Source organism: Magallana gigas, chromosome 3 (assembly GCF_963853765.1).
Source record: "Magallana gigas chromosome 3, xbMagGiga1.1, whole genome shotgun sequence".
NCBI lineage: Eukaryota > Metazoa > Mollusca > Bivalvia > Ostreida > Ostreidae > Magallana > Magallana gigas.
In genome coordinates, this window is record NC_088855.1 from 17,062,088 (window position 1) to 17,085,715 (window position 23,628).

Consider the following 23,628-nt stretch of genomic DNA (forward strand, 5'->3'; position numbering starts at 1 on the left):
ACAGGGTCTCAAAATTTTGGCATTCTCAATCAAAGGGGTTAGCGGTAGGGGACGTGTCATGCTTACGCAATGCTCTTAGAATGCTTGTTTTATCTAAATGTACCCAATTTATTTAACTGAATACAGAGTCGTGACAGGAATGATAAAAAGAGTCCTTTGAAACACAATATACGAACAACAAGGGAAGAAATTTTTCTCTATAACTGTAGGAAGTTTTTCATCAGAGCCACAAGGAGGTATCATTATGATACATCATACTTTCGATATTGTCAATTGATAGTAACAAATGCATCTGTATGTAAATTAAATTAATTTTACCTTGAATATAAAGTAAACAATTTTAAAAATATAGAAAAAAATATGTTTTGTATATATTGTATATTTTTTTTATTAATCATTGGAAAAATATAATTGGTTACGAATGAAAAAAAAAGATTGATCATAATTTGACTTAAATATGTATTATAAATAAATTTAATGTTTTTTTGGTTTGATATTTATATTGTGCATGTCTGTAGCTATAATAAATAAGTAATGAAAAGAATTGTTTTGTTACTCAATGACATTTCTTTAATATATATATATATATATATATATATATATATATATATATATATATATATATATATATATATATATATATATATATATATATATATATATAACTAGCATGTTTCTGACCGAAACTAGCCAAAACTATTGCCAAAAGATATAAAAGCAATAAGCATTTTATTTATATTTCTGAACCAGCGTCGACAGGTTTTTCACTGGACTGATAAATTATACATTTCTTTTTTATCTTAAACAATCAAATGCTATCTGCAGAGCATACTTTAGCTAATTTCTATCATATTTCCGTTACGATATATCGGTCGTGCTTTATATATCAGTCTTAAAATATTGCAATCCTTGTGTTCTGCTTTTAACTTAATTCCATTTACCTTTTGATTTTTTACCTTTCTAGTGTACTTGACACCGTTTTTTGTGGAAATCTCTTTCAACCAGCCCATATCTAACACCGAAGGAAATATAATTTTTAAAAACCTCTAGTTTACAAATTCAAAATAGAAATTAGCATCAAATATCCTTATCTTTACTCACAAGGATATTATTGACATAAAATTGTTTCAAAATTCAGTTCAAAATGCGTAATTTGTAGGACTGAAAGTAAAAGGCAGTAAAATAATTGAAAGACACTGATGTGAGAAAACCTTGAGATCCAACTCATGACACGAACGCAAAGTGAGTATTTGTATATATTCATTTTTTCGTAAGTATATTGTATTGCATGTGGATTTTCGTTACAATTTTAGGTGATTAGCACTTTATTCTATTCTGTTTCAATAGTTTTCATGATATATCTTTTGAGAATATAATTTGTATTAAAAGACCGAACTGTAAAGAGTCATGGTCACGATTTTGGTAAAATTTTATTTTCTTAATTTTATTATATACAATGCTTTAGTAATGCATTTTTATGACCGACCAAAATTTGAATCTCAGTCGTAGTTATAAGCAAGAAACAGAGCACACAATTCTTTACAGGAAAAATTCTTGCTGATTTTTCTGCTTATTTGTTTTGAACATAGATAAACAGTTCTTAGTGTTTGGCATATTCATTAAGGCCTAAACATAATGAATAAATAATGTAAGCAAAAAGTATGACCTGAGCTTTGTTTGTATAACAAATAATTGTGATTTGTAATTAATCGGACGGGGCATTGAGCACCAAAAAACTTACAGCAGCTTAGTTAAAAGCAAAAAATCTAGACCGAATTGACAGTGTTCAACAAAACCAATATGGCCGCGATGGGTACACTGTGTATTTTTAAGTAAGGCTTATTATTTTTTATGAGAAAATATATAACGTCAGGAGCCTGTCAACAGAACAGTGGCCTCACCAATGACAACAACGGTGCAATTTTTTTTTAATGAAAAACTGATTATATTCTATTATCTGATCCTGTTTTTAAGCTGTAGGGCCACATTTTAGTATCGACACAACTGCATCTCTTGCACCAATAACATTTTTCGAAATTAAATGTATCATCTCCAAAGAAATGAGTTGTAAAAGGACGTATATACACTAACGAGATTAGCAACTTCTTTATTGCAATGTTTACCTCCGAAAATTTCATGACAATGCAAGTTTTGAAAAAGAAATTGCAAATTTTGTATTAACCTTCCACTTTAGGACCGCATAAAGTAAAACATCCGCACCAACGAGAGATATTAATATAAAAAAAAATTGGTCATCAATCGATCAGAAATAAATAAGTTTTAAAATCTTGTAAAAACATTTCGTTTGATTAAAGCAAATGAATGTATTCTTCTTGTTGAGACGGATCTGTTTCATAAATTTTGAAAGATCATGTTTAAAACTGAAGGAGATATAAGGAAAATAATTTTTCAATTTTAACGGCATATATGAAAGTTTAATCATTTTAATTATGATCCTATACAGGACTGAAGTAAAATAACACATTCCTTATTTATATTTAAAGGATATTATGTTAATGTTTCCAATAGAATAAAAGAAAACTGATACATAAAACGGCCTTTGAAATCGCGTCACACGAGACTTTTGATAGTTGCTAATATGTCAATGGTTGTAAATAAATGCATATAAAGTACATGCCATGATGAATAGTATTAAAGAATGTGAACTAAAAGTAAAATTTAAACATAAAAAAGTTAAAAAAATAAAGCGTTCATAAATCTTACTAGTACTGCTCGAAGAACGACTTTGAATTTTTTTTAAATCACAATGCAATATGAGAACTAGCACCTAAGAATTTACTGTGTATAGCCTTAAAACAAGAAGTGGAACGGATATCGATATGCTTTTTGTAAAGACAGAAACAAATACCGACCAAATAGGTAAATTCTTTTGTTTTATATAAGTGATCCTTTTGACCAAAATCGTGACCATGTTCTTTTAAATCATTTAATGTAAATAGTCGATATTATTGAAAGACAAAGTAAAAAAAATACTTTAGTTGTACACACAGGAAATTATATACTGCTTGGTATCTCCTGTAAATAAATCACACAAGAGTCGGATAGACAAATTTTTTTTTGCACTGGCAATCTTTAATTAACGTATACATGTAGTATCATAACGAGGTCGAGTTAAAGTTACCAAATGATGAAATTCAAACAAGTGTTGACCTTTTGGTTTGGTTCAGGGATTATATCGAATCAAAGTTGCTTTTGATCAATGGCCAATCTCTCTTAATATAACTTGGCATATTGCAGTGTATATTGTCTTAAAAAATTATTTTGTATAGAACCAAAGCTATTTAAACTGCTTAATATATTTCCTTTTTATGCCCTGTCAATAAATTCACAGTGAACAAATCCATAGCCTACTCAAAGAAATGAGCGAGTCCTACTTTTTACTTCGACATTGTACATAGTTTACAATACTAGAAAACGATGCTGTCGTAAGCACCATTTTAGATTTTACCCGATTAAGATCATATTTTATCGGATTAAGATCATAAATTCACAATTTCTTAAACATTACGATAATGTTACTATCTAATTAAAAACACAATGCAAAAAAAGTTATCACTTTGCACCTACGATTTACATGAAAATAAAAAGATTGGCGAAGTCATGCACACTTGAACTGTACTCGGTCTCGTTAAGGTAGCACACTCCATCAAGGGCTTCACTATTCATGACACAACATCACAGTGGACGGAGACGAACGGATAAGAAATGTTGACATCTGTTGAAAATCTGTAAACATTATTCGTGTAACAGGAATATTAATCCTTCTTTTCTAGATATACATCAGGATTTTTAAGATAGGCACATCAAGATCATGGCGGTGATTTGGTTTAACGTATTTTGCATATCATGCACCATTCCTCAAATTACTGGATTCAACCTTTCTCGGTTGATGAGTCTTTACATTGACGCCTGTGGAGAGAAGCACATGTGTTATGACTGGCCTGATCTAACCTACTACACACCACACCCGGCTCTTTCACGGTGTCCTCCATGTTTCTGCGATGATTCTTGTTTTCGGAACCTTAACTGTTGTCCAGATAAGTTCTTTGAAAGACCGTTAGCAGTGTTAGATTCTCCCAGTGTTTACTTGGCAGACAATCCTGTCAGGCTCAACATTCCACAAACACACCTGAATAGTGTGAAATATCCTTTGATAAAATATGAAATCATAGAAACTTGTCCAGAATTCTCAAATTTGGAAGATAAACAAAGATGTGAAAAAACCAGTATCGATTTGAGGTTTGATGCACCAGTTACATCTTTAGCTAACAACTTTTCTTATCGCAATATGTTCTGTGCATTTTGTCATGGAGAAAAAGAAACAGATTTAATAACTTGGAACTTGGCAGTGAAAGGAAATGTAGTAAGGTTCATAAATTTCATCGAAACTGTCGAACAAATTTATATTTGTGCAAAAATGTTCGGAACTACTGTCATATATTCTCCACCACTCAGCTCAAATGATATTGTTATCGAGTATGATACACGCAGATACTACGATCTTTGTGATCCATGCGAACATGACAAAGACCTAAAAGTAGCAAGTTTATCATCTTACTTATTACGATTTGGACTTTATCAGAATATATTTTGCTATATGTGCATGATGAAAAATACTGAAAAACCTGGTTCTGTCATAGAGACTTGTTCAAGGTCGGTAAACATTACAAAACAAAAATGTTTGCAACATTCCGAATCAAGCATAACATATCCCTATAAAAATTTTTACTGCTACCAGTGTAATGTTCCTACGCATATTAATCAGTCTTTCGAAGGAGATACACCAAACAGTTATCATCGTTGTTATTTCACAGAAATGTCGTCTTTGATAAAGGAAGAAATTTTCGTTTCCTGGGACAACGTTCCAGAATTTCGAATAAAATTTGTGAACCTTTCAATCAATACAGAGTTTCTTGTGCAATTTGTGAAAAAAACACGTGTTGTTGGCAAAAGACTTAAGGACATTAAACACAATGATTTTGAAGGTGTTTTGAAATCCTTGACGACCATAGCTCCATCTCGTATCTGTAGAGCAGATCTCCTGCCGGGCGGCCTTGCACCAGACAGACAATGTGATTGTTCATATTCGTGTTTATTTGTTGGAAAATGCACGTGTTGTGTTGATACCGCAATAATGCACCCTATTGATTGCATCAGTGACACCAAGTTTGGTCAACCCCAGTCGCAAGATTTACAGCAATTCTTTACTGTTGTTTCAAACTGTTACAACAACGAATATCTGCAAGAAATAAGTGATAAATTTGAATTTGAGACAGTTAAACACCTTTGTGAAACAAATCCCCCTAACTTTGACATTCCAATCTGGTCCAAAAAAGTAACGTATAAAAACATATTTTGTTTTCTCTGTAATACTAATTATTCCATGGTAAACGATTCTCTTAAACACGAACAATTCGAAGCGTTGGAATTCACTGTAAAATGTCCAAATCAACTTAATTTTATTTATGCTGTGAATTTTACTCAGCTTATGAATCTAGCAAAAACTCAAGGATGTCATGTGACATATGCAACTGATAAATGTATCTTGTGCGAAACTGAAGACAGGGAAGTCGAGTCACGGTGTCCAGCTCTCCCGCCTGAACACCCTATAAAATGGCTATGCGAGAACACAAGCGTCAACTCCTTTGCATATGTCGACAAATACAAAAACGAGTTTTGTCAATTGTGCAATTCGAACAGAGCATACACACAAACAGAGGGGGCAAATTCATGTTTAACGCCAAACGAGGAACTGATTATCTGTCCTGAGTCAAACAATACATCAGGGGGCATACCTTTAAGTGATGAAGATGAAAAAACAACATTGTTTAAGAAACGGACCATTGATGATTGCAAGCCAACCTATGGTGACAAAGTTTACTCTGTGAGTTCATTACGCAATCTATTTTCACCAGTAAGAATCATTAAGGACACCATACCACCGAAAAGGAATAACAAGGTAATGTAATTGTTTTATTTTTGTAATAGAATTTCGCCGAGTATGTGAAAACCTTTAGGTGCATGTACAGGTGTATACATGTACATATCAGTAATAGTGATGTAAATTAGATTACTTTCGTTTTAACTGACAGTATTTCTAAAATGAAATGTATTATCTAAATATAAATGCCGTTAGAAGAATAACTTATTAAAACATAGGACTGTCAACAATACAACAATTCATAGAACATTTCGGTTCTGTATATCTCTATAAATGAAAACAATGTAAATTGACAAAGAAAAAATACATCTAAATTCTTCTATCAATTTCTTCAAAATATTCATCCAACCAATACACTGTAAGTATTTCATTTCCTCTTTCCCAAGTGATATTGAATATTGTTATATAGGTTGATTACATCATTACATTACATTACATTAATATTGTTATATAGGTTGATTACATTATTACATTATATTAATATTGGTATATAGGTTGATTACATTATTACATTAATATTGGTATAAAGGTTGATTACATTAAAAGTTACAAGGAGTTTGAATCATAGTAGGTATGTGCTATTTGTGGGATATTGTTAGGGAAGTCTATATTATCACGAACCTTCCTAATATTACCTCCGTGCATTATGGGTTCAAAATAATATCAAGCAAATTGCTAAATTTTTGTATGCGACATACGGGACCTGCTATAAAAGTTCTCAAATTGAGATAATGGGAATTAAACTTTATGGTGTTATTTGATTTTGATTTAAATGACAAAATTAAAGAATTTCAAACGATTTGAGACGGACTTCAAATTTAAAGTACTGCAAACAGATATGAAGAATTCTCTTTAGACGTGACATATCAGCTATGATTAAAAGAGTAATGCAATAAAATGTTTTGTGTATTGTAGAAAATTGGTGAATTGTGCTATCCTGGAAAGATTCTAAGAAAAGGAAGCTGTGTTTCAATCATTGAATATCCCAAAAATATAAAGTACGAGTTGTTCATATTTTCCCATTTATCGGTTATATCAAATATAACTGACACAGACACAGTGTTGACGGTTGTCAAAGAGTCTATGCATCAGATCTTAAAAGAAATGTTAGAAATCCCTAAGAGTACAGAGCTGACTAGATTTTTCTTTCTACCTAAACGTGTTTATCAAACAAAAGTCAAGAATGGTTTGTTCCATAAATTTTTATATCTACAAATTTATTTTAACCTGATGTACTTCACCCAGTTTCACAGAGAGGAAATAGAGAGATTTCTCTTGAAATTACCAAATAATTTGTCAATCAGAAAAGTTATTGAAAAAACAAACTTCACAGAATTTGATTTGAAAGGCATACGGTTCACAAGTTTACGCCAACCATTGGTATCAACTGATTCTACTGAACTGGCGTCTTTCCTATTATATCGGAAAAGGAATTTCCCTATGCCACCATCTACTGCTGTACACGTAAGCCCATTAATGTTTTGTAAACAGAAAATTATCGGACCAAGTATTGAATTTGATCGAAACAATTTTCGAATAATAGACAACAACAATAATAAAACTTTTTACTTGGGCGAATTTGTTGCTGACTTTGATAGACTGGTTCGAGTTTGTGTCGAGGAAAAACAATTTGCTAGTGCTACATTTGACTACGTTTATGTATTGGAAATGTTTGCAACCATTTTAAATGTCATCAGCATCGTTTCTATGATGGTACTTTTGATTCTTTACATGGTTGTTCCGGGACTGAGAACACTTCCGGGCCTGAACACCATGAGTACAACATTTTCTCTCCTATGCATGCAACTCACCTATATGTTTGCTAATGCTGTCGAAAAATCATCCTTGTTTTGTACGGTAATAGGTATATTGTTGCATTATTTCTGGTTGTCCCTATGCTGTTGTCTCTTTACTTGTTCCTTACACATGTGTCGGAGTTTTTCGGATCGAAGAGGATATTCGCACATTCATACAAATATCAAGTTTATTTTTGGTCGCTATGTAATTTACTGTTACATTACGCCAATTTTTATAATTACCACTAATATCATTCTCACTTATTACATACAGAACAAAATCGGGTACGGTACAACTTTGTGCTTTGTTGAGGATTTCGTTCAAAATCTGGCCACTTTTATTGCACCTCTACTTATTACATGTGTGGTCAACATCGTCATGTTCACCATAACCGTCACCAACATTAACAGTGTAAAACACATAGAAAAGTCGAAGAAAGATAAATCCGAGCTCGTGATATTTCTGAAGTTGTTCAGTCTAACAGGGATCGTTTGGATATTTCAAATTGTAGATGGTGTTTTAAACATATCGGCCTTTTCGTTTGTTGCAACTTTACTAACCTCTTCACAGGGTACTATTATTTTCCTGAGTTTTGCGAGTTCTTCGAGGATATTGAATTATCTTAGATCAAAGCGAGAAAACAAAGGTAAAAAAAAAATCAACTACAGCAAGCAAACCACACGAAAAGGAAGTGGTACTTCTCCTCTAGACCTCACAAAAAGTACTCAGGCGCAAGGCTCAAGTATAACAATATAATACTAGTAAATAATTCCCTCGTAAGACTCACTGATTAAAAACGGAATTTACAAAAAGATGAAATGTATGTAAATATAAAAAGGTCTATTTAAGGTAAAATATTTTCAAAAGCATGTTTTTACTTTATTTTTTTTTGTTCGCGTAATTCGGTTAGTTGCTTTTCGAACATAAAATCAATTCTGGCTAAATAATCGTAAATCTAAATTGAAACAAAAACTGAACCGTTTATGCTCTTATTGTTGATGTCATTTTCTGTTGAATGTTCGTAAAATGTTTAATTGTTGTCGTCAAATTACCAAACAACAGAATGCTCACTTAAGGGGGGGGGGGCACTAAGTGAGAAATATTTAAAAGAGGTTTTATGTTTTCATGTGATGTAGCACAGGACTGATCAATTTTCTAATTAATTCACAACGCATCCTTGGGGGCGTAGAATAAGAGGGCAAAACATCAGTGGAAGTTGAAAAAAAAAGTACAGAAAATGGAGAATATACTTCGTACACATTCTTTTATATGAAAAGGCATTGGAATTCATTTACAATTTAATAACTTCCACAAGTGTGTTTATAAAAGAGTGTCCAAAAACTCGCGATCGGGTGTAATCAAATCTATGATTAAGTCCTTCGAGATTTATTAGATTAGATAACCCGATCGTATTTGATTACTTCATAATAATAAAAGAATGATTCCTTGATTATTTCTTAAATAAAATCTACATGTTTATATGTAAAACCAGACCACGAATTTCAGAACAAATTTGTTTGCCATTGGTGTAATTGTATATAATTTGTGTTCGTACAATGTAGAAGTAAATTGGACTGTACTGTGAAGAATTTTACCGCGGAGATGGTCACCACGTTGCAGTTGAATTGAAAGCAAATGCCAATGTATGTGCTTATCGCAAAACTTAAATACATTTACCTGTGTAAATTGTAAAACTTGATTTGATGTACGTGTTTTAGAAATATTTCAAAGATATGTATATATTAATTTTGACTGCAGAAGCATTTTGTAATTTTTTACAATTTTCTTTTTTTATCTGTAAATCAACTGTAAGTGTATTTGATGTTAATTTTTTTTTTTTGAAAAAAAAATTCAAACAAAACCAAATCGTAAACTTTATGAACGTTGAAAAAAAAACGTAGACAGTCAAATATTGGGAATATTATGATGTTTTTTCTGTGTCTAACTCAAAATAATTTCCAAACCAACTTGATTATACCAATGAGAGAAAATGAGAAAATAAGTTTTATTACCCACTTATTACCATATATATCCTAATTTTTTTTAAAATAATAAGCATATATCTTATTCTCATAAATTAAGTTTTTTGTATTCATTTTTGTGTGTGATTTTGAATAAATGTGAAATCGCTTTGTTCTTGATTAATTGCGCCTATGAAAAAATACTAACAGTAAAACGAAGTTACAACTTATTTGTGTTGAACAAATGAACCATCAGTTCCACTTGTCGTAGAAAAATAGCATCTCTCTCTCTCTTCATAAGCTATGATTATCTATATAAAAGAAATTAAACAGAAAACAGCGAGAAGCATTAATTTACATATTGGCGTTTCGGTTTCGGCGTTACAAAATCATTACAAAAGCAGCAATGGGTCGCCAAGCAGGGCAGACCCAATGTAAGCACAAGAATGTCTTTTACTAATTACCGTTTTTTTTGTTTAAGTTTTACAACACATGTACATGTAATCATGCTTTATCATAAACACCAAAGCGGAAATTATGATAGAACCATTTTAACAAGATCTTGGACTTTGGGTAGTTGTGTCACACAGTAATGTGACGATGGCCTGTCTATTTCATTGTTGGCCACCCAGCCACGGCTCTTTGAAATCAACAAGATTTGTCTGGCTTTTGAGCTAAGACTACGCAATCGATGCATATTTCGCTCGAATCCAGCGTCATGTTTAACTACTTTTGACGCAGTAAATGGATAGTTACGTCCTACTAAAAGTCCAAGGTCTTGTTAAAATTGTTCTAATATATATTGAATGGTTGTGATAGAGAAATACAAGAAAATTTGATCATGGAGAAATCCTTGCCAAATATATATTTGATTACTTGTAAGACGTAACTACTTTCAATTTTTGTTTTGATATATCAGAAATCACGAGCCGGTAGAATAATAGGAAACATGGACATGAACAAAATTATTAACGTATGCAATGCTAAGGTCAAAAAGATTTTCTCTATTTATTGGCTGTGAACTTTATCTGTTCAGAGAGTATTTAATGTTTGATATATAACCTTTATCCTGGAAGCATTATGAATCATATTTCATGGGGTTTTTTTTTTGGGGGGGGGGGGTTCAAACGTTGGTGAGTTTAATGCAAATCTTCTTCAGGAAAACAAGAACGAGTTGTTTGAAACACGAACAAGAAAAAGGATTAGTTCACGTTTAGGTGTTGCTTACGTACTTGACGCGTCCACAACTAGATGGTGTTGTAATCCCTGCAGAAAGCATGGGGGCTATTGCAGAAACAGAAAACCATATAGATTTATTCATTTTTTTTTAAATTGGAGCTGAACTGGCAAAATTGATTATGTGATTCACTTCTTTTTTTCATATTTTGAGTTGAAATGTTGGAATTTATGTGTACTAAATGAAACACTGCATAGAAATATTACCTTCTTTCTATCACCTGTAGTAGTATTGTAAACAATATTGTATCTATTTAAATCTATAGTGAGATATACTAGTGTTAAATGCATGCATAACACCAAAAATGGAGAATGTCATTAAAAGACCTTTACTATGTGTGCAAAGCTTTTACTTTAAAATAACCGCTCATGTAAGAAAAAAACCCACAGAATTCATAGATAAAAAGGTTGAAACTGAAGGTTTCCTAATAAAATTAACTCGAGTATCGATTATGTAAACGTATTTTAGCAACACATTGTCATCCCCATATTTACTGAATTTTATATGTATAAAGAAAGATCAACTGTGAAAAAAGGTAAATAAAATATTTTTGCGAGATTGCGCCCTATTCAAGACTATATATATGATATTAACATACCCGTTTACTAGCTATGACGACGTGTTATTGGCCTCTGTGGGTGGCGGAAATTGTAAAAAAAAAAAAAAATAAAAAAAAAAAAATATGTTTTTAAAAATCAGTTGTTCGTTTTGCCTAAACGTTTTCTTTACCCTTTCCGCGGTACAAAGGCCTCAAAGCCGATGCATATAAAAAGGTAGTGTTTTTTAAATATCTGTTTTCGGAGATACAGAGTCCGTTATTGGTAAACAAATTCGAGTTATCGGACTTTGATTTCAGCATATTGGCTGCAATAACACCGGCTAAACGAGAACAAAATGCATCAAAAGAAACCAATGAACATTTTCTATGAATATCCACTATGGAAAAATAGCACGGAAATTATTTCACGTAAGCATGAACTAATGAAATAGCAGGTTTATTCGTCCTAATTTTACATCGAGGTGTGTAAGAAAAGTTTGTCGTTAATTAACGGCATTTGGACGTCCATCCGTCTTGTAAAATGAAACTAAATGACTATAAATTATTCACATCTAAACTGAAAATAATATTACAATCGGCTCTTTTTCTTAATCAATACTAACTATTTAAAACAAAATCAGGGTATACAGATACGTTGTACGATTACGGAAATAATTTTTTCACGGTAATTTTCAGTGTCCTTTCTATGCTCCATTTTAGACGTCTCAAAAATATTTGATGTCATACATGTATTATCGTATTCGTTCAACGGTATGTTTATCTTCAAAAGTTTATTCATAACATCGAATTTTATGTTTAAATGAACATATGTGGAAAAACAATTATAATTTAGCAACAATGCTTTTTCTCGTAGGAGGTCCACCGGTATTCTCTATCCCTTACCCCCACCCACCCCAAAGTATTTGTTTTCAAGTCTTAAACTTATTGACAAGCAAGCAAATGAATAGTAATCACCTATCTGTTCTTTTAGGAGCATAAATCATAATTTGTATCTAGATACATTTTCAATCTGCATGTACATAAAATATAATACTTATATACATGTACATCTCTTCGGAAAACATTACTCTTTTGAAATGCTTAAACCCTTAAATCATTGAGAGAGAGAGAGAGAGAGAGAGAGAGAGAGAGAGAGAGAGAGAGAGAGAGAGAGAGAGAGAGATTTTCAAATTAAACGTCGTCATTAGACCCTACACACATTACAAATGCGTAGCAGGAAGGGGGTCCAATGACCGTCCGGGTCACTCTATCCCTTGTAAAATCTCGCAGAAATTATCCTTCATTGACCATATCGGTAGATTTCAACTGATAATCGTCTATGGATGAAAAGACAAATTGCTTTTTAAATCCGGTAAAGATGGATATTTCCTTGTGACTTCAGCACATCTTTCTATATATCGCGTCACAAAAAAAAAACCCTTACACTGTAATTAGCTGCGGGGATACTTCGTTAGAAAATGTACATATGCTAGGGGGACACTGTACCAATACGGTATATGGATCGAGCCTTATTTTTGCCGGGAAGATGCTGGCGATGATACGCGGAATATACGCCACGCTTGACTGCTCGCCAATCAGATGATGAGTTTTTGCCTTCAGCGTGTCTCGGCGATGACATGCATTTGATATGTCACTAGAGTATAGTATAAAACATAGGAGCGGATGGTCACACAATCCGAAATTTGAATGGTGTATCTCTGGAAATGGATAAAGGCAATTCTCGTAAGTCACTTGATTAATATTTAATTTTTAGAGTCACACTGAAGAAATCATGATCAATCACGAAATCTCCTGACAGTGTGTTAATGAATGTATATTCTGGGTATACATTTTACATGTGTGTACGTATACACATAAAGGACAAAATATTTCACACTTTATTATATCATTGATGTTATACTTTCAAGTTTAAATGCATGCAGTTTTCAGCAATACTGACTGACAAATTTAAGACTTGGGTGTAAGAAGATTTCTAAGTTCGTGCGCGCGCGCGTGCTCTCTCTCTCTCTCTCTCTCTCTCTCTCTCTGCAAATATCAATAGAGTGTTTTGGTGATATGAATCATAACACCTAAGATATAGCAACTTAGCGCGGTAAGCACTTGTTTATTCATTACCGTAGGGTACCTACATAATGTACATATATAATGTATATAGATGTGGATTTTTGTAAAGCGCCTTTGACACGGTCAGAGGGTGCACTTGCTGTTTATACATCATATCGCAAACGTTGATTAAAAACATTACATTGCACGAATTCATTAGCTCATTCTGTGCATAGCATGCATCGATGTAATGAAATATATATCATGTCTGATGGTGTGCACCTAAGTTTAATTAGATAAGTTAGAAGGGTATGAAAAGGGTTCTCGCTGATTTCTGACGTGGTGTTAAAAAATTCTGGTAAGAAAAATTTCTTTATATGTTCCCTCTTCCGTGTATTCATTCACAGAGTTATTTCTTACGTTTAATAAATGATCATCCATTGTTCGCGAGGGTATTCGTGGAAATTTAATACTGTCAGGCTCTTTTTGAGTTTGCCTTTTGATGTGAAATCATTAACAGTAGTTATTAATTTCCCAAATGTCAGTCTCATCATTTTGTGTTTCCATGTCAACTCGTATTCCGATTATCGATCAAACACATCTGGGGGTAACGCCAGGCGATGCTACCCGAGCCTCTATATTATATTGCTAGATGACTGGTTTCTCCATAGCTTCTTTCTCTTTTTTGACTCCCGTATTTTTTCTTTCCTCGCATTCTCTCTATTTTTTCATAGTATATTTATTTCTTTTTCATACTCTCTCTCTCTCTCTCTCTCTCTCACACACACACACACAGAGGGTGTATCAATGAATCCTTGTACATGATGATCAAAAGGCATCGATCTCGATCTAGTCAAGAAAACAAATAAATAATACACACTCGCACGCGTGTATTTCTCTTAAGAAAATCGTTGTACAGCAACATCTGTTCCTAGAATCGATGGATAAGTGTGATGGTATTATTTCCGCGGAATTAGCCTTTATGTATATATGGGCTCATTGGTCACAGTTATGTAAACTGTGAATATAACTGTAATCTGGGTGTGGGAATGTTATTGGATATGTTGGATTAGTATTTCCACGAGCTAAACCTCGCGTGGCACGGTATTGGCTTTAATTTGGTTTGGGGTGTAAGGGGTGGTAGGTGGGGGGGGGGTGTTAAATGTTAAAGAGAGATTTAAATATATTAAAGTCGGGTATATTAATTGAAAATTGATTGAATTAAAATTATCTTAAAGAAAAACTCGCTTATTCATTACTATCATCTTTAGCAAAAGAAAAACGATCAAAAAACAGCAATCCCCCCATTGTATTTATTTGTATATGATAATAAGTTATATCAAATAAACAGCTTGTATTATTTTGCAAAAACATTCATGCGAGTCCATAAAGTCGTAAAAATGTCACAATGTTTTACAACAGTGAAACGACCCAGGTAAAACTCATTGTATTATTATCTCCCTCTCCCCCGCAAGCACGTGTATTCCAACAGTTAACGAACCGTGATGGAACGGCACAGGTATGCAATTAGCCGAGACAAATCGACAAATTACATCGTTATGTTCGTTTTATTGAAAGTTGATTCCCATAAATAGGTGCTGAATCAAATTCATGAACAAGCATTATTCAAAGAGGGGAGGTGTCTTAGCTGAGTGTGGCAAGCCACGCATTTCCTGGCTAATAAAATTGTTTGCTTTAGAAGATACGTCTTAAAAGGAAATAAACAGATCAAATAGGATTAAACCTCGGGTAGATACATGATTGTAAAATTAACTAAACCTTTTTCATGAAGAGGTTTAGTACTAGCGGAAGTGGTTTTGGGACAATTTGGTTGTGTATTTGTGTATAAAAAAATAAGAATTCAATTTCTTTTCATCATTAAACATTAAACGTGTAAATAAATATACTTTTTCTCGTGAAGTAAATGAAACACAGTTTAAGTTGTAAGATGTACCGCTTAAAAATTGGACAGATAAACGAATGTTTTCCACATCCATGAGAGATTTAGAACGAATAAGGGTTTAAAACAAATGGTTCATTTTTCTACATGAGTGAAAAATTGCCATAGGGGTTAACTTAAAACAAACTTCAGCAATTTTCCCGACAGAAGGACGGTTACTCATGCATGATTCAGACCAAGAAACAAAAGCAGAGAAACTTTTGAACTTTACACTTAATTATCATATCAAAAGAAGACTAAATTGTTAAATAAAATTATACGCCTTAATATTGATTCCAAGCGAAAAAATAATCGTTGTCGTTTACACGCTTTTGTCTGGGTGTCAAAGATGAAGTGCATCTCTGGGAAACCTAAGCGTTCTCCCGCATCTGGCGAAAAATCTGCTGTCAGCAATTAAATCCTTTTCCATTGTTTACCGCAAACGAAAACCGTTCATTACAAGACATGTGCGCGTGCCCCGACAAAAGGGCAACTTGAAATCAAATTATTTTCCCCCACCCGAAAATAAATTACTAAACTTGTCTATATATACATTTGCCGCGCGTGTCCACGCATCAACCAATAATTAAGAAGCCCAGATGTCCGATCCAAACTGTAGGCTAAACATTCGTTCTTTGGGGGGTCCCTAATGCTTATGCAGTATATATAAACTTCTCATTATACAAGAATCGATAAAAGACGGACTCTGTAAACATATAAACAATGGCCTCTGACACACGGCCTATCTCTTTCTCAGTTTCCTTCTTATCTTCACGACTCCTGCTGGTTCCTCCGCCAAGGGAGATAAGCAGGGGGCCCTAATAAGAGACGACTTCCTTCTTGAGCTCCTCTAGCGCTGTGACTGCAGGGCGGATGCTGCGAGTGGTCCTAATACAGCGCATCCCCGCGATGACGAATAATGGCAAATTAAGGCCTCTTAAACTCGCCCTTTTATATGGAAATTTGAAGTGTCAGTTTTTGTTAAGCAGATGTGCATTATACTCAGAGCCAGTAAGAGAAAGTTAATCATTAGATGGGATGCAATGGAGGGTCTAGGTCACAACAGTAAGTGTAATGTAACATATTTTAGATATTTAAACAACAAAAATGTGCTATTATTTTGTTTATTTGAAAATGGCAATTAAGTTTTTTAAATTATTGTGTTGTGTGACGATCATAGGTATATCGCATGCATCCGTATTTGCTCAATCCATCAAAAACAAATGGATGAATAAGATAAATAAGTTAATAAATAAAAAAATAAATGTGTCATTTTAATTATAATCAAATCAAGTCTAATTTATTATCAAAGGTAATACTTTATGGATGCAAACAGTCATATTTGTTTTAAAAAAGTTTCAGGTAATTCTTTTTTAGATAGATCCGATCTTCACATGTTTACACTATGTCACAACGTGCAAAACAAACCTATCAATTCAAAGGATGTGCAAATAAATATTACAACATAACGACAACAAAAACAGCCCAAAACAACCTTAAGCTAGATTTCCAACTGATGAAAGTTCGGGTTAAACAAGTAAAACAACATCTTTTTCAGACTAAGTGACAATTCAAAAGTTTCGTCCCGCCTTGAACACATAGTGATGTACACGCACTTATCAAAAAACAACAAAACCTTTCCCTCCAAAACTGGGTTTAAAACAATAGCGCGAAAACTATGTCGAACACCCCCCGGAAACAATTTTATCCAAATGTTGTGTATCTGTTATTTTACATTACCGTGTAATACCTCTATCATTAGGATCTGCAGACCCCTTTTTACCCGACAGTTACATGTGGTGTGCCTGCGTGCGATGTGTTTGGATGAACATCCTGGTTTTCTAGTCTGATCTACTCTGATATAGCGAATAGATCACGTGCCCGAGGTATTTTGACCTGATGAAGAGACCCGATTAGTATCAGATCCAGATTTTCGATAGGTGACGAAAAAGTATTTTTGGTTTTTTTTTAGCTCTCATAGATATAGAATTTTAATTTTATAAACATTTTTGTGTGTCACACACACTCAAGGGAATTTAGTATAAAGTCATCTAAATTTACACTGTGGTTACCTTCAGGTTATTTTAAAGAGGAATTAAAAGGCGTAAAGCTATGAAAATGATCACTAAACTAAATTTTAGCGATTGAAACAATGATTAATTGGAAGAAAGAGCGGTAAAACGCAGTATGTATTTGTTTGTTTTAAAGACAACTCAAGAAACGTAAAATGTTTCACAGTCTAAAAACTAGTGATCATTTCCGCGTCATTTAACATCAAACAAAACTTTATAAAGGTAAATTTAAATGTGATTTGAAATGAAAATTGACGTTTCCCTGTCTCCTGACATCATAAAACTTCCGCTAACAAGAAAACCAGGCCTGATGAGAAACATTAATTTACGTTAAGAAGAAAAGGCGATATCTTCCTTAACCCCGCGGGGCAGAGGTAGACAGAAAATTAAACTTATGTTTCACACCCATCTTATCCTCTAAGAACAAAGAAATAAATTTAAGGTCATCGAATTGACTTCAGTGCAGACTTGGTACTATTTCCTGGTGTTCTTCTATGGAACAGTATTCCTGGGCATTGAATGAATAGATCTCGAAACACTAAGACAACACAGGGACTGATAATCGCATGTGTGTCCAAATAAATAAAGGGATTAAATTATTTACAACCACCTCATAATCGTTTTGACAAATTTGATGGAGTGCAAATGTCCACCTGCGATGAGATATGAATTTGATAAAGATCTCGCCGCTTACCCCAGGGTGTGTTGTGGCTCGTGAGTTGGGCTTGATGGATGGTAAGACCCCGGGGACCAAAAGTCCGCCCGTTCGCTGACCACCGTGTTGGGGCCCCCAGTATCCGTGATAATTTTGGATTCCTAGCAGTGAAGCGGGCATACACTTGAACCGGGTTCATCGACTTTCTTTGTTACACTTACATACATACCTTGGGACTGCGGGCGTATTTAGAATTGTTGGTGCACGCGTTATATATAAACAATTTATTGTGTTACCTATATATTTATTTGTGAAAGCATCATGCCTGTAACTTGGAATAGACTTCTTTTTTCCGGTAAGTAAATAGGAAGTAACTTGATTTTAAACAAACCTAAGTTCTTTTTACCGATTTTCTATCTATTATGAATGAAAGGAACTAAAGAATTTAATGAAGATTTTTTTTTTCATTTTTAATGAAAAATTTATTTTATATTTTAAAAGATGTACTTAGAAGATCGCAACATCGAAAAATACCTATAAAGCAGATCGCTTGTGTAGTGAACAGGCACGTTAGCATGTATGGCTTCGATGATTCGGCTCTTTGATCTGAAAGTATTGATCTATCTTATTATCAAAGTCAAGACATTGCATATAAATACAAACAAAAAAGACCGCTACATGGGTCCTGCATGTTAACAGTCCTTAAGTCTTGACTAGTTTACGATGTCCGAGGCTTGTTTAATTAGCTGTACGCTTGCTGGTACAACACATGCAGTTTACGGCCGTTTATGGAATATTTATGAGGGGGCATTTGTATATTCTGCAGTTATTATATAGTCTATAAAATAAACCGATGTCAGCGCGTCTCGGTTCGCGGGGGATCCAACATACCTGTAATGTGTGAGGAACTGTAGTTTTTATCATACACTGAAGAATTATATGGCTTTGTCCGCGTATACGGACGGGTCCAAGAAACACGTTCCCAAGAGATAACATTGCTCGGACTGAGCATGAATGAATTAGGGACCATATCTCTAAGAGACTCTAACATTGTGTAAGAAGGGTTCATTGGTACGGAGGGCTTATCCTTAATTATGGATGATGCATTTGTTTCAGATGTGTCGGATACTGCGGCAAAAAATGGCACCAACATTATCGTGCGGGATGAGGTGAAAATCGAGACGGTCATCATCATTCTGTGGGTGGCTGGAGGGGTGTTGCTTCTGACCCTGCTGATTCTGCTAGTCTGTATCCTAAGGAACAACAAAAAGACTGGGGCACAGTGTGGAACTGGGTAGGTGTTCTTACCTATGTATAGCGCTTCTTGCAATTTTTTATCTAAATAGCAAATATACTTATCACAAATGTTATCCATATGACGGTAATCTTATGAAATATATTATCAGCAAGAAAGCGTAAGAATTGTGCTAAAAGTGATATCTTTGCAGTTCTTATACTAACGAATAACGATAAGAGTTTATCAAGAAATCCTCATTTGTATGAACAGGTCACACATGTTACGGATAGATCCAAGGCGTGCCAATCCTAGGGACGGGCGATTGAATCATGGGTATTCCAACTACGACGAGATTTGGACGTGGATACCCATAATCCGCGGAACGGAAGGCGATTGCTCGAGGTCAACCGTGTACGCTACCCCCTCCAGTAACGATCTCCAGCCTCCGTCCTACAACGAGGTCGTAGGGTCGTCTGCTCCTCGTCCAGCGGCAGCTAGTTCACAGTCTGTTGTGAGGCAACCAGGAATGACAGCGACGCATCCTCATAACCCGGTTAGTATTTCTATTTCTGCGACATTACCCCCTGTCCCAACCGCTTCTACAAGAGAGGTAGTTGTAGGTCAAACTCAAGAAGAGCCAAGTTTGCAGAATACATGTCATTCTGTTACTGTAAGAAATCCTCAGGCTGCTGTGCACGGTGCTGACTCAGATCAAAATGCCGCATCCAGCAGCACTGAACATCGTCGCAACACTGATAATCGAAATCAAATACAACAGGACTCACAATCTGTAAGAGGTCGTCTGCAAGACAACGATTTTGACAGAAACAATACGACACGGCAAAACGTTCGAGCCAGAAACTATAATTCCCCATACTTGGCACGTGCAAGGAATCAAACTGGAACAAACGCCAGTGCTTCACGTGCGACCGACATCGAAGATGATTATCGTGATGTGATTTATCATCCAGATCAAGGACTTTACTCTTTTACTACGAGTGAAGGCGGACGGAGAGCCTGGTGTGATATTCCACCTAGCCTCCTTAACGAGGACGGACCCCCGCCTTACACCCCAGCACCCGACTACCCTGGCAGACACCATAACACAAGACGAACCTCGTACAGAGCGGCGGTGAACGAGGTCTCTCCCCGATATTCCATGAGGAGTCATAGACGCCCCAACGACAGATCAGAAATCCCTCCAGCGGATTATCCAATATCGGATCAAGATTGTTCTAACCGTCAAACTGAACAAGTCTGGGGCAATATTTCTGCTCCAATTGTGAGGTATCCTTGCACGTGCACGCTGCATTCGTTCGTTTGCCGTCTGCTTCTGCATTCTTGTCAGTGTTCCTCTCTCGAATGAATCGACCATTCATCTTTTCCCCCATTACTACTCTTTCTACGTACATGTCTACACTGTTTTACTGCCCAGCCATGTCTTACTTTACAACAGAAATTTAACATTTGTTTCTAGCTTTTAATGCATTTTACGTTCAATAGCATGGATATGTTGTGATGCATGCTAAGATGTTTATATCTTTATATTAAACAACTATATAAAGCACATTTTTAACAGAATATTTTAATTTCTCAATTCAATATGTATTGACAATTGGACAAGTATTGACTAGTTCTTATTTTCTTTTATTTCAGGTGTGACTATGATTACTTCTAACTTCAACATTCACCAAAACGATGTGATTGACGTGCCAAATCCCACCAAGCGTAAACCTTGAGGCAAGGACATTCACAAAAACAGTCCGAAAGCGATGTGTTACTATATTTAGTGCTGAAATAGGTGCGCTATGTTCGATTTGATTTTCCAGATCTAATTCAGTGCGCACGGAACGTCTATTTCAAAACACTGCCCCGCCATTGCGATGTGAAATCTAGTCAGTATTATGTATCATCAGTATTCATTGTATGTAATAGTAAACTGTAATCAGTATTTATAATGTATATAGCTATAACTAATCAGTATTTATTGCAATTCAAATACATGTACATGATGCGATTAATATATATATATTTATACCACGCCGCAAGTTGGGTGATTTGGGTAGCTTTGCCATATATACCCGTCGAAAGACACAAACAAGTTTTACATCTAATTTGTAAAATACTTCATTTAACTGTGTCTGTTTGGCTGTTTGTGAGATTATATGCAGAATACTGTAAATGTATTTTCTTCAAAAGAGATGATTCATAATGTATAAAAGTTACGCTCAGAGACAATATTTGCAATCATAACCTTTTCATACTAATAATCTTTTGATGATTGTGTAATATGACATTTTTTATAGTTTGCCTGTATAATTACATGTACAATTATGTGTTCAAAGGACAAGTTTACTTACACATTAAAATCTCAAAGCCGGTATCTTGCAAAGGAAAAAAAATCCCGTCTTCCAATATGTGTGAATATAACAATTAAATCAAATGTTCAAATTTTGATGTGAAGTTGTTTTTCTACGGACCTTGAAGCCGTGTGTAGCCTTCGAGGAAGCATTTCCTACAGCCTTTTGGTGACCTAAGCGGGCATCCACGTACAGTACATGTATACGTGCAGCGACCGATGTCCTCAGATAGCCACAGGTTGTAATTAGACATTACGCCGTATTAAAATGTTTTTTTCCTTCTATCTGTCCTATTGAAGCAGGATGTTGACATAACAAGATATAGTAGGATTTCATTTTTTTTTTTTCGAGGCATAAAACTTTGAATATGTACTAGCTCGAACTAGATTAAAGTATTTACATGTACAATATGCCCCATAGAGATATCTTTAAAAAAAAAAAACAAATATAGGTGTACACGTGTCGTATGTATAAAACAGATGCACTTCACCACATAAAACCCTGTCCAGAACCTTTTTTGTATAAATAGTATTACCGCTGTTCACCTTGGTCTACAATGACCCTTGAAGGAATAATTTTTAAAAGAAAAAAAATATGAAAATATTTGTACAAATACCTCAGTGTTGTTTGGTAAACTTTCTCTGTAGTAAGGCTAGTTTCAGAGTGATCCATCTCTTGGGGAAGTTTCCATCTTCCAGCAGCAGAGGGGGGATGGCATGCACGTACTTGTACCCCCTACCCCAATTCAATTTAGTTTCCTGAATATATAGTCTTTTTCTAACGATGCACTTTCCCGTGGTGTGGGCAACACAATATTAATGAGGACGAATGTACACTATATTCAAAAATAAAAAATAAACTCGACGCTTAAAAATTCAAATTAATCAGAGGTAAAATTGTTAAAGTCCCAGTGGGTATTGAACCCACGACTTGCAAAGGAATAGCTTGCATTTGAGACTGTTCTGCTTTCAAATGCTTCCAAACTATTTACTGCAATCAGTAACGCTTACTTGTATTATCTTTCGTTACATGTTTGGTTTGTTATTACACGGGGTCACTTTAGTCCCCTTTTGAATTATTCCCAGTTTCCCTGTTTTCGGTGTTTGAATTCAAAACGGACTTATTTAAAATGACAAGTAATATTTGTTATAGAAATATATGATTGTTGGGACGTTAAAATTTGAGGTGAAATACAAGGATGGAAAAACTTCTCTGCAGTATCAACACTGAAAAAAAGACAGTGCAATTTTAAAAAAGAGAGAAATCAGGTTGCAAATTGCCGTTTTCAGATGAAGTGTTTTCGGGCAAGAATAAAATAATAGCATTTAATCAAATTATCACACTTACAATTGTATCTATTATAATTACAACAATTGACATGTCCAGTTGTTATTTAGAAAACAAAACAGAAAAGTCCTTGATAATAAATGCATTTGCTATAATAGATATGGTAAAATAATTTTTATTCCTATTTCTTATTCTCTTTTATTTCCTGGGTCTTCAACTACATATTTACAACATCAATGAATTCACCTAATTATACCTTTTTTAACCTGTAAAAATTAAAGAAAATTAACCCCCTGAACATATAGGATTTCACGACAGTGACGACACTATATATCGCTTGGGTACATTATACATCCATCTACATGTAGGAGTACCATGCCATCAAAATGACATACTCTAAGTCACAAACATGACCAATGAACAATTTGACCGTATAGCGTAGACTTCATTAAGTAGGCCAAAATGACCAACATTCAGATATCCACACACCTTTATAACTAAGTTCGATGAAGCATGCAA

General features: G+C 34.4%; 2 protein-coding genes across 4 annotated transcripts; both read left to right on the plus strand.

Moving 5' to 3' along the window:
• Positions 1 to 7,438: 7,438 nt before the first annotated feature.
• LOC117693038 (G-protein coupled receptor Mth2-like) lies at positions 7,439 to 9,326 on the plus strand. Its single transcript, XM_034482970.2, has one exon. The coding sequence runs from the start codon at positions 7,439 to 7,441 to the stop codon at positions 8,513 to 8,515; it is 1,077 nt and encodes a 358-aa protein (XP_034338861.2). The 3' UTR covers positions 8,516 to 9,326.
• A 3,672-nt stretch (positions 9,327 to 12,998) lies between these two features.
• On the plus strand, positions 12,999 to 21,917 carry LOC105320602 (uncharacterized). 3 transcript variants are annotated; one of them, XM_011418603.4, is made up of 4 exons: positions 12,999 to 13,238; positions 19,342 to 19,519; positions 19,733 to 20,015; positions 21,119 to 21,917. In XM_011418603.4, exons 1-4 carry the CDS (start codon positions 13,220 to 13,222, stop codon positions 21,122 to 21,124), a joined length of 486 nt encoding a protein of 161 aa, XP_011416905.3. In that variant the 5' UTR covers positions 12,999 to 13,219; the 3' UTR covers positions 21,125 to 21,917. The 3 variants fall into 3 exon arrangements, with proteins under 3 accessions (XP_011416905.3, XP_019919777.3, XP_065934771.1); XM_020064218.3 differs by lacking the exon at positions 12,999 to 13,238 and adding an exon at positions 16,281 to 16,563; XM_066078699.1 differs by lacking the exon at positions 12,999 to 13,238 and adding an exon at positions 18,121 to 18,580.
• Positions 21,918 to 23,628: the final 1,711 nt, after the last annotated feature.